Consider the following 13,010-nt stretch of genomic DNA (forward strand, 5'->3'; position numbering starts at 1 on the left):
CACCAAATGAAGTCCTTTTACAAGTGCTATTTGTTTTACTTATTTGTAAGGAATTTACTGAGAGGCAGCTAAAAGCTGCACGTGGGAAGAAATGCAAAACCTTCATAAAAATAAGGAGAAAATAAAGCCAACCATAAGAATTCAGCCAGTACTTGAGCTTCATTTTGAGTTTGGGTTTGTTTGTTTGTTCCTTGTTGTCTGGGGTTTTTTTTCCCACAAAAGGAAAACTCAACACAATTAAACCCTTATAGAATTCATGGAAGTTGAATCACTATTAGACAAAGTTCCCTATGTTCAACAGTCCCCAAAGAACTAGAGAGAAAGAAAGCAGATGTAAAGAATGGGAAGAAACTCTCTCTACCCTTTGACACTTCTGTAAGACACAGGATAAAAAAGTCTTCAAGCACATGACCTGGCCAAAGAGTGATCCAGTGGCACATGAACAGAACCAGCTGTCCTGGCTAAGATTTTTATTCAGCACATGAGGAGGATACCCATTTTCAGAGCAAAAGAAATGGAGCAGGAGACTTTTCTATGTGAAATCAGCCAAGGTCAGCTCAGAGCTACAAAGATGGTCAGAAGGCCAGTCTTGATTGGCCCAGGAAGAACTTAAATCTTCCTGAAGGCTCACATTTCTACAAAAAGAGTAAGGAGAGCAAAGAGGGACAAAGTATGCCATGTTTATTATGTTTGTGGTGTTACTCAATAAAAATCAAATAGGCTCTACAATTCCAGGATGAAGTTGAGTTTTTGTTTCATTAAAAATAGTCATTCCCCAATGACAGAAAAAATACAGCAGAGACTGCCCAGAACGTGGCATTTTGGCAGCTCAAACAGCAGCATAGCACGGGGAACTCATGACACCTTCAGCATCCCAAGGGGAAGAAGAGCACTTCAGGTCCATAGTTTGGTATCCAAACCAAATTTTGACTGGATTTATACAACCCTGAAGGATGTTCAACACAACATGCCCAGCACAACAGGAGTAGAAACTATCATCTGGTGAGCATCTGCAATGCAGCTGCTTGTTCCCTGCTCAGTGGCTTGCTTGGTGGTACACAAACAACATCACTGACTTCTGCTGCATGCTCTGAGGTGGAGCCTGCTGGGTTTCCTGAAGAGACCATATGGTACAGTTGTACAGGGGCAGAAGGGGTCATGGGCATCTATTTCCATTTTATAACCCTGCAAAGTTCTCTACCTAATATGGATTAGCTCTGCTCATCTTAGCACTATACTCAGCATCCCTCTCTTGAAAAGCTTTTGGGGAAAAGGCTAGGGAGAAGCCACACAGCACCTGAACAAAACTGACTCTAGCAGACAAAAAAAAGTAATATGGGTGGTGAACAGGGTCACACAAGTAGAGTATCTTATGGGCATTTCTTCAACCTAGAAGCACTTAAAAACCATCATAGATCCATAGACTTTAATGGCCAGAGAGAGCAATTCTGATTATCCAATCTGATTTCCTACCATAAAATTTTGTCCCATCACTCTTACATCAAGAGCATTGACTGTAGCTGGACTAAAGTATTTCTTACAAAGACAATCAAATCTTGATTTCAAGCTTCAAAGCAATGCCAACTCCATCACTTTCCTCAATAATCAGCTCTAATGGCTAACTATCCTCAGAGAGAAAGACTGAATTTGTTTAGCTTTGACTCCTATCTCCTGATGTCGTTATGAGTAAGAATGTTAGATTAACAAGCCCTGTGCTATCTATTTGATGTCTTTCTTCCCACTGAGTTACTTAGACACCATGATCTAGCCCTCTTAGATGTCTCAAACAGAAGTTCAGATGGCATGAATTCTAATGCCTGATTTGCAGACTTCAAACAGCTGTCATAGCTCTTCTCTGCATCCTCTCCAATTTTGCAAAATAGTTGTAAGTACAGGCACTATCATTACCTGCTTCACAGAGCACTCAGTACAGGGAACTCTTAACAGCAAGCACATCATCACAAACTCTACACCACCTCAAGAGGAGACAGAAGGACCACCAGAAGTTGCTCAAAAGCTAATTGAATGGATTCATGCAATTCTAATAAAGAATAAAAGTAGAAACAGGACTGTGGCTTTTTAAAAAGGATGCACCACTCAACTGAAGGGTTTCTCAGGATAAACTCCACTGCAGCAGGAGTTGTGATCATGGCACAGACACTTATCAGTCAGCCCTAACCTGACTAATTTAGGTATTAATAGCACCCAGACCTGTGAGCGGGTTGCAAAGCTTCACACTGAGCCCCTGGTTTGGAGGAGAAGTGCTACTAACAATTCATCATTACCACTGTCAAGATAAAACTCTCAGTGCTGGAGCAACCAAGACTGATGCTAATACAGATATTTCTGTGGGTTAAATTAGGGTTACACATGCATCTGTAAGCCAAGCATCACAGCTGGGATGTTCAAGATGCCACAGCGGCCACAAGGCCAGGTCACAGCATTGGAGTTCTCTCAAGGAGAAGCTCAAGAATAAGGACCTGAGGATCCTGGCAGACACCAAATTGAACATGAGTGGGATGGGAACTTGCTGGTGAATAGTATCCATGGGCTGCATTATGCAAAGCACTGCCAGCAGGACAAGGGAGGTGATTCTTCCCCTCTACTCAGCACTGTTAAGGCCACACCTGGAGTACTGTGTCCAGCTCTGGGCTTCTCTGTACAAGAGAAACATGGCCATACAGAACAGAGTTCAGCAAAGGGCCACAAAGATGATTAAGGATCTGGAGCACCTCTCCTATGCAGAAACGACAAGAGAACTGGGGCTGTTTAACCTGAAGAGAAGGCTGAGGGGGGATCTTAGTAATTTATAGAAATACATGAGGGGAAGGAGCAACCAGGATGCATCCAGGCTCTTTTCAGTGATGGATCAGAGATAATGGGAATAAACTGAAATGCTGGGGGTTCTTTCTGAACATCAGGAAACAATCTTTTATTGTGAGGGTGACTGAACACTAGCAGAGGTTGCCCAGGGAGGTTGTGGAGTCTCCATCCTCAGAAACATTCAAATACCATCTGGACATGGTCTTGGGCAACAAGCTCTAAGTTGCCCTGCTTGAATAAAGGGGTTGGACAAGATGACCTCCAAAGGTGCCTTCCAACAATCATTCTCTGTTTCTGTGGATCTCTCCACCTTCTGCAGTACATGATTGTCCTTCACCCCAAGCAACATCAGTCTCACCACTGCCCTCCAGTATCCCAGTAGACAAACATCTCTGTCAATCCAGAAGTGACTCTCAGTGGTTGATTTTCTCCTGTTCTGCTCTTTGAAGAATGCTATTGAGCTTGTGGTATCCAAGCAGTTAGCCAAAAAGTCCAACTATGAATAACACACGTTTTAAACCACTGTTTGTATAAAAGCATCTATCAGTTACTCCTCTGAAAAATAATAACAAAAATAATATTAACAGACATGAAGTTTACGTTTTCCGTTTTGCTTTTTGGCCCATTCAGAGCCCTCTTGTGTAGTAACTGAGATTCTGACAAACTACCAAAGAATCATAGATTCCTGCAGGTTGAAGGGGTTCTCTGGAGATCTCTAGTGCAACTGTCTGCTCAGAGCAGGCCCACTCAAGAGCAAGTTGGGTTTCCTACAGCACTGAATATCTTGAAGGATGGAGATCTCACAGCCTCTCTGGGCTGCTGTTGCACTGGTGACCACCCTGATGGCCAGAACATTCTTCCTCATGTTGAGTTGCAATGTCCTATGTTTCAGATACCTTTTGCCACTCATCCTTCTAGTGTGCACATCTGGGAGGTTATAGCTCCACCTGCTTTATGGTCACCCATTAGCAAATTACAGAAAATGACAGGATTTCTGTGAATTCATCTTCCACTTTTGATTGACCAGTACCCCCAGGTCTTCAAAACAGCTTTACAGGCAGCCAGCACCCCTCTGTCCTCTTACATAGGATTATCCCAACCCAAGGTACAAAGGAAAGCATGAATGATTCTACAGCAAGATGGACACTTGAATAACTTCATGGAGCCTACCCAGAACCTAACTTATCACCATATTTTGGGGTAGAAGAGAGCAGCAATGAGGCTCACACAGCCTGGGACAAGGTAAATCCACGTTGCAGGATGTCCTGAATTCAAGGTGTTGATAGTCAAAAGTAAACTCAAACCCACCAGTCTCTTGTAGTCATAGAAGAAATCAGTACTTGAATTTTCCTGGCAGATGGAACATACACAATTCCTCTAAAGAAGAGATGATTATGTTTCAGAAATTTTATTTTCCCATCCTTATTCTAGCAAAGATTCCTTCCTACAAGGACCAGGGCCTTGTCCTTGGGATATGTGGGGAACAATTCCAGAAATAAGGAGGCACTGAATTCCTTTCCTTACACCTAGGCCAACCCTCTCTGTCAGCCAATCCCCACAGACACAGGACAGAACAGACAGAGAAGCTGTCCAGGTGATTCAGAAGCAATTTCAAGGTCCACATTAAAATCAACACCCTATAATTTTAAATCCTAGTCTGACACTAGTGTATTTTGGAGCTCGGATACCATGACATTAACTACCATTCAGCAATGTGAGTTTATATTTATCTGCAAAATACATCTCTCCAGCCCCACCCAACAAAACTGATGAGCCAGAGCACGTCTCCAAAGGATGGAAACACTCTGCATCTCCAGGGTGCAGGGAGACATGAGCAGGAATAGCCTCCCTGCTCAACCTACAGCCTGAAAATAGTGTAAGAGTTTTGATGCTGGTATTTTTATAAGGGAGAGAGATGTTTTCCAAGCACATATGACAGTCTCTGAGTGCAATAGCACTTACAACACATTAGAAAATGAGTCTGGCTTGTTCCACCTTTCTGTGCTGTAACTGCCCATTGTAACAGATGACACAATTAAAAATAGAAAAGGATGAGGTCTCAGCAAGGATTGGAATGTATCTGTGCCTGTTTAGTGGAACATATGGTGGAATATTTTTACATCTTATAAAGAACTGTGTATTGGACATGTGCTGGTGCTTGTGAGATGCAGCAGCAGAAAAGCTGCATTCATATTTGCTCCCTGACAACAGGAGCTGCCATATACCTTGTACATGTACATGAGCCATCAGCAGGACAGCAAACAATTGACTAGGAAAACTTCCATTAAACTCACCATTGGAATTAATTCGGAAGACATTGGCTGAAGTCTCCTGAAAAAGTTCCTGCAGTTCACTGGGATCAATCTGGGTGGCTGTGAAGACAAAAAGGGAGAAGATACATTAATACTGAAGACCACTGATCAACCTGAAAGGGGCTCACATCCCAGCTGATCCTTTGCAGGTTCCTCCTTGCAGCAGAAATTTAACCTGAGTGGGTGGGCTGATGTAGCCTTACAAAATGTTTGATCACACAACTTGCACTGAAGAGGCAAAGATCCATTCCAGCATTGTCAGGACAATAAAGATCCTGCTGCAACAGGGCAGACACAGCCCACGTGGATTGAGGCAGAACTTGTAGGAATTATTAACCACTAGAACATAAGTTATTTCTGCTAATTTATCACATAGGAATGTCAGAGCGATGAATGAAAGAGAAACCAAAAGCACAACAGCATGTTTAACCAGCACTTTCAAGAGCAGGAGGTCACACAAGGAAGTCCTTCCTCCAGAAATGGGGAAAAAGCTGTGAGCAGAGCAGAACTGCTCTGTGGGCTTAAAGCTTTTGGGGCAGGTTGGAGATGGGAGCCCACGTGGGTCCTGCACCACATTCATCTACTGGCCCCCAAGACAGGCTCCACTTCTTCATATTTCTTCCAGGTAGTCCAAATACAATGGGCAAGGAGTCAGTGCCAGGAATTGCTGTTGCCACTGCCCAGGCCACTTCTCTGAGCTTTATTCCCAGCATCCTACTTTGGCCAAGGTACTCAAGTCTGCCCTATAAGGAGAACACTGAAGAAAGGCTTTAAATGTTTGGGGGTTTGCTCAGGTTTTTTTTTGTTTCTGATTATTTTTCATTAGCTTCATTTTGCAACTTTAACCCCCCCTTAAACTATCCTGAGCTCCTCCACAGTTTCATCATCCCCAGAGAAAGAAAGATGTGAAGCTGGGCTGTACTATATTACAGACAAAGGATACATCACTCAAATAAGCTCTAAACAGGAGTTGGTTTTTCTGATTGGTAATAGTCATCAGAAAAACACTCACTTATGCCCGTGTCTTTGTCACCAGCTTCCTGGCATCAGCTTTACAGCAGATTTTCCCAAGCTTTAGCCCTATTCTACCTCCCACTGACTTTTGCAGGTTTTCCAGAAGCTGCTTTACCTGAATCTTTGGTCAAGTCCCAAAGCACTGCAGGGCTTGTCCACCCTACACATCACAGTGCATTCAAACAGCCATTGTTATTAGCCAGTCCTCTGAGCTGAAGCATCACAGGAAACTCAGACAGGAGCTGTGATTCATATTTCCAAGTCAGCAGACTACAGCTATGACATATTCTGCATTCCTGAACCAGATTTCCCTAAGCTCTTAAAACACCACGTGCCCAACCTGCGTACAGACGAGCAGAAAGTCAGTTATGGAGAAAGGCAAAAAACCCCCATGAATATGGAACAAAATGAGAAGCCTACTTGATGCACTGCTCAGATTGATCCTGAGAATGCATCTCCCAGTGCTTAAGGACAAGCTCCACATCCAAACAGTGCAATCAGGGGATTTTCCACTGCTTCTCACACACCTCACCTGCAGCAGCATTCGTGTGAGACAGTTCAGTCCTGTACCAGCTGTAAATAAATTCCTGGATCAGTCTGGCAGGTTGACACAAATCCAGGGCATTAAATGGTGTTTAATCCAAATGCACAGGGCCTTATTGCTTGAGACTTTACCACTTTCCTCTTCCTGGAGTTCCTCCTAAATCAGCTGTCCCAGACACTCCTTTCCTCTGTGTTATACATGAGGCTATATAACACAAGAAATTAGCTTGGGCTTACCTGTCCCCCAGGATTTTCACTTATTACTAACAAGATCCAGTTTTCATTAAATCACTGATAAAAGAGCAGCACAGAGTAAGATTTTAGATCTTTGCAGACTGTGCTGAACCCACTTTTTGGAGGTTTTCCTCAGATTTTCAGGAAGCAAACACGTTCTCAGGACATGGTTTCAGCTTGGCTAAATTTCCAAATGCTTATGCCTAGAAGAAAGTTCCACATATTTGGTGAAAAACTGAATTTGCCTCAACAGATTTTTAGCCTGGCCCAGTGATGCTGAGTCCTTAAACACTTATGTACTTTGCTGATTGAAGCCTCAGATTAATCATGACACATGGAAATCCCTTCAAGTCCTCTATAATAACCACCCAGCAAGGAACACTATTGCATTAAACCTCCCAAATTATATGGACTGCAGACTTCAATGTGTTTCCACATGGGGAAATTCCTGCATATTCACAGCATCCAGCAGATACCTCTGAGGAGTTACTTAAGATGCCAAAACCACCCCAAAAGCAAAGCTGAAATGCCCCAGACATTGCAAAAGGCAGAAGCCCCAGTTTCATTGCATGGACTGTGCATACCTGCATTTCAGAATCCCTGCAACATCACAAGAGAGAAACACTGAGCAACACTATGTGTCCAGATGGGTCTATAAATATAAAAACTACCCAGAAATTCAGGTGCTAATTTGGGAGAGCAGGATTTCCCCAGCCTTCCCTGGGTAACCATGGGCAGGCCACTTTGCTCACCCTGCACCACATTTCCCTAATGGAAAAGAAACAAAACAGAACAGGAGAATGTGAGCATCATACTCTGAAGAAATGGGAATTATTAACCTTTTAAACCTCAACATTTTTATTTTAGGCAAATGCAAGAGAACTGTGAGATGATGAACTCCCCCTTGAAGGCTTGAAATCTCAGTCTATAAATATCTATTAGATATGCTTCAAACAAGTGCATATTGAATGAAAAAACAAACAAACAAACAAACAACAACAACCCAACAAATAGCAAAGGCAGATGCAACCTTTGGCCAGAAATTCCAAACAATTACTTTGGAAATGCAATGCTTGAAGAATGACTTATCTGAGAAAACTATTGAATCTGGCTTGCAATTTCCTGCCCTTGGACTTTTCATTTCATATTACAACATGCTGCCAGTTCTGGTTTGATTTTGTTTTCGTTTTAGGAAAGAAAATAAAAAAAGTAACAAGGAGGTTGTTTTAACTGCTCAAATTTCAAGCTTCCACACATCAAGCAGACACGTTGTATCTATTCACGGAGGATTCAGCAGTTCAAGCAGACAAGCAAAACAATTTAAAAACAGCAGCAGAAAGCAGAGGAAAAACACATCTGTACTGCCAAGCTAAGTGAAGACATACCAAGACTGCAAAAGAAAGTGAATGTGAAGTACATTTTTGTCTAATAAATAATTAAACATCTTTGACAACGCAAAGTGAGTGCTAAAATATTAGGATTCCCCAAGAAGGAGTATGAGGTTGCTGCTACCCAGTAAATACTTTGCATGCCTCAGAACCCTGAGAGAGGTCAGGGTCACAAGTGGGAAAAGGTGATTTTTACTTACACTGTGGGTATGAAAAGCTGTGAATGGCTGTGATGTATAGCTTATGGATTGTTTTGATATGTTATTGATCGTTTCAATATGTTACAAATCATTTCTCCTCTGCTCCATTATTTGGACATTTCCAAACAGATTTTTTTTTGCATTTTGTACTTGTTTTCCCCAGTTGCTTTCCAGCAGAATCCCCTTGGCAGGAGACAGGACAACCCAGCTTCCTCTGCTGTCAGCTCAACCTTCTGCCCACCTAGCAAATAGTGATGACCAGTTATATTTATTACAGTTGCTGAAGCAGCAGGAACCAACATCAGCATTTTGAATATTTTCCTACTGTTTCTTAATTCTGTCTTTTGCTTGGAAAGCTGCAGATGGGTGCAGCAAATGGAAAGGGAGAGCTTTCAAGGGCTTGTAGCGAGAGGAGAAGAGCTAATGGATTAAAACTGGAAGGTGGGAGACCTAGATTAAACATTTGGAAGAAATTCTTTCTTGTCAGGGTGATAAGACGCTGGAACAGGTTGCCCAGGGAAGCTGTGGAACCTCCATCCCTGGAAGTATTCAAGGCCAGGTTGGATGGGACTCTGAGCAATCTCTTCTACTGGAAGTTGCTCCTGCCCATGCAGGGGGGCGGGTCTAGATGATCTATAAGGTCCCTTTCAACCCAAACCACTCTGTGATTCTATGATTAAGTACATGCTCTACCACAGCAAAGAGTGTTTATATGTGCTTTGGCCAAATGCAATGGGAGACTTCAGCTGCCAATGTGATCTTATGGAAACGTGCAACCTGAGGTAGACCCACCGTCTCACAACCCACCTTGCTACACTCCTAGAAATGCCCTTATTTGCTCTTCTTCTTATTAATGTGTTGTTTGTGGGGTTTTTTTAATTATTATTTATTGCACCAAAAATCACTTTGCTTCACAAGAGAAATAGTTTCATCCCATCATGTGGTGTGTTCATGAGCACAGTGTGAGATATTCCCTGTGCTCTGATATTCTGACAGTGGATTGAGGAGGGACAGAGAGGAAAGAGGAGGAGAGAATGTCATCAAAGCTGAACAGTCCCCTTTCACTTCAATGCCTTCTCCCTGCTGTTAACCCTTCCCATCCTGTAATCCCAGCAAACTGCCTCAAAATAAACCTCCAAGGGAATATGTCCATTAGTAAATAAAGGAGTGGGAGGGAACAAGGCGTGTTTCATTGTTAGCTGGCTGCTCAGCTCTGTATTGCCAAGACAAACTCAGGAGTTGTTCTGGGAATAGTTTATCCCAGAAATTGCTTCCTCCAGGCAAAAATCAGTGAGACTAAGCCAGGTTTTAATCCAGACATGTATCACCACCTCACACCTATCTGCTATGCAACTTGATAGTGGCAACTTGACCTCTGTGGTACCCCCAGCATTTTGGACCAACAGTAAAAAATAGAAATAAAACCAAAATTTAATCACAGAATCATTTGGACTGGAGAAGATCCTTCAGATCATCAGTACAACCACAAACCTAACACTGCCAAGCACACCATGAAACCATGTCCCTCAGCACATCATCTACATTGCTTTTAAATCCCTCCAGAGATGGTGACTCCACCAGTTCCCTGGGCAGCCTGTTCCAGTGCCCGACAACTCTTTTGGTTATGAAATTGTTCCTAATCTCAAATCTAAACCTCCCCTGGCACAACCTGAGGCCATTTCTTCTTGTCCTGTCACTCACTACTTGGGAGAAGAGACCAGAACTCCTCTTGTTACAACTTCTTTTCATAGAATCATGATTGTTAATAAATTTACAATACTTTCCAGTTCTTAAAGAATTCCTATATTTTATCCTGAGGCAAAATCTCTTTAGCCTCTGGCACCTAAACTGAAAGTCTTCTCATTCATCTGCAATAACAACACTATTTAACTTGAAACAAACAAAAAAAATAAACATATGGCACCACAGAGGGCAGATATCCAACAGTGTTATAATTTGATATATTAGCTACTTACCTCAGGACAAGTGGATAATAGTTTGTGTCATTCATCACTAAGGAATTTTACTTCATGCTCTCACTGAGGCATTTTTGCACTACCCAGTAACATCCAGCTCAGATAGTCATGTTTGGGGACCAGCTCCTTGTGCTTCTGCCCATTGAGACAGGCAATTTTACATAGCAGTTCAAAGCCAAAATCTGCTGTAAGTGCTTTGAACAACACATCTAAAAAGCCTTTAAGAGGTTGTGGTAAATCATTCAGTAGGAGTGAGCCTATTTCATTTTATTTTTTTTTTCCCCCTTCTACAACAGTATTGGTCCAGAAAAACCCTTGGATTAAGGCTGAAGAATTAGCAACATTCAGGTAGCTCTAGAAAGCCATTGAGAACCCTAAAAATCCACACAAGCCTTACACATTATTTTTGCAACCATTATTCCAGTGGAGACTCTGAGTGCACTGCCTTCCACATTCCAGTGCAATTCTGATCTGTATTTCATCACACCTCTGACTCCTGGAGATGCTCAGGAAGACAACTGGCCAGTAGAGGGATGTGATGTCAGTGCTTGGAGCAAAATGTAACCTGGGAACTTGTGGTTGGCTTCACCCCATCCCTCTGAAGAGGGCATCCCTGGGGCTCTCAGACACCGTGACAATCAGTCATTAGCTCCAACCACCACTGACAGCAGCTGTAGGAGGTGAAGAAGTAATCTGAGCAAGCTGGCAGGCAGAAATGTCTTTTGGTTCCTCTTCAAGACAGGTCAAATGCAAGCCCTGAGCAGGCTTATTGGGTCTTGTCTCTAGTGATCTGAATAAAATTAACATCCAAGGGGAATAGCAAGAGGTCCAGGACAACACGCATAGTGAAGGTATCTACAGGAACAACCTTTTGTTTAACATTAATGAAAACTGCCTGTGTTCCCCACGTTAATCTTCCTTGCCTATTAATCATTTCACACTAATTTGAAGATCCTAATGGCTTTTCTACAGCCAGGTGGAGTCAATTGCCTCCCTGAACTCAACGTTGTAGCAAACCCAAAGTAACTCAAAAGATGCAGAAAAGAAGCAGCAATAATTACAGTAACTCAAATAAAAAGGGAAAGGAGGAAAAACAGAGCAAACATTCAATCTTTCTATTTACAGTACTTAGCACAATTGTAGTAAGGCAGCTCAACATCTCAGAATTGTAATGCATTTATCCCCAATGCCCCACTAAAAGCTGTGTCTGTGCTCTGTAAAAGTCATCTATTTCTTGAATCTGCATTTTTGCTCATTTGAAAGTTTTAACTGAAGTTACAACATCATCCTTTGCTGAAAAAGCTTCTAGCAGGAAGTAAATCAGTATATAAATTCCCTTTTTTAACCCTGAAACTATTACAAAGAGTAAAGTGTAGGTAGGGAGCAACCTGCTCACTATGATTTTAAACTATTTCCTCTAAATCCTCAGTTTTCCCCTTCCAATAGGGATTAAATATGACAGGCTTTGCCTGCATTCAAGTCCTGTGGCTTAACCCCTTCACAACCCAGCTGGATGGAAACATCTCACTCACCAAGCATCTTATTCTTTCTCCAAGACCAGGGAGCCCATTGCAAGGCTTGATTTTCCACCTTGACTTTTCACAGCATTGACCTCTGTTATCCAAAAGAGTAACACTTTTTGGAAGATCCTGATCCACAACCAGCACCAGGTGCCTCTGGCAATGGGAAATCAAACTCCAGGGAGAGAAAAAGATTGATTTCTGGCTGCTGGTCCACTAGTATGAGATTTTCTATGGAGCAAAATGCTGAATTCATATTTTTATTTTAGCTTTTCCACAACAACTGAAGTGAAAAAGAAGAGGTAGAAGAAGATGCAGGCAGCAAAAGGGGGGGTCGTGGAGAGTAAAGACAAAGAAACAGCTTGTCATAAGAAAAATAAAATGTTAAGAAAACAGACAAGCAAGAACTGGTCGATTCACAGACACCTGCAGCCACCCCAGGCAAGTCTTCTGTCCACCAGTACTCAACAGCTTTCCAGGGTGCTCCTTCCTGTGGACTCTGTGGTGTATGAACTCATACATCATACCACCCTTCAGTCTCATCCACAGCAAGAACACTGTTTTGGTCTTCACTTGCCTTTCCCTTTCATAGAAACCACAGGAACCTCATTTATCCCCATGATCTCTGCTCTTCTGGCCAAAAAAAGCTTCAGCAAATACCAATATAGAAAGAATTTCACATGAGCAGGTTTGAACAAGGCTCCTTTCCTCAAGGAAAAGAGCTTAAAACAGAAAAGAAAATGGAAAGGATGGAAGAAGCGGCATCATGTCTAATGTTGCAAAGTTGCTCCTGCAACCTTAGGAGGTTTTTATTTCCTCCTGTTGAAGTTTGAGTGAAATAAGTGATAAAGGGGAAGGTAAACAAAAATCACACTCATCAGACAACGTTTTTCATCACCATTAGAAAATGTGATGCTGTTTCATGTGGCAGCGCTCTGAAGCTCTTTGCTAGGCATTCATGCAGTGACTTGGGTATCCTCTGTCACAGCACAAGGAAGAG

At 42.4% G+C, this 13,010-nt stretch overlaps 1 protein-coding gene across 7 annotated transcripts in view; it reads right to left on the reverse strand.

Annotated features, from left to right (window-relative positions):
- The window catches only part of TSNARE1 (t-SNARE domain containing 1), a 514,761-nt gene that overhangs the window by 338,974 nt on the left and 162,777 nt on the right, over positions 1 to 13,010 (reverse strand). For all 7 annotated transcript variants that reach the window (XM_051612487.1, XM_051612488.1, XM_051612482.1 and 4 more), the window contains one exon: positions 5,118 to 5,195. In XM_051612487.1, coding sequence (XP_051468447.1) covers positions 5,118 to 5,195 — 78 coding nt within the window. The remainder of the gene's footprint in view (positions 1 to 5,117; positions 5,196 to 13,010) is intronic.

Source organism: Apus apus, chromosome 2, assembly GCF_020740795.1.
Source record: "Apus apus isolate bApuApu2 chromosome 2, bApuApu2.pri.cur, whole genome shotgun sequence".
In the NCBI taxonomy this organism is placed as follows: Eukaryota; Metazoa; Chordata; class Aves; order Apodiformes; family Apodidae; genus Apus; species Apus apus.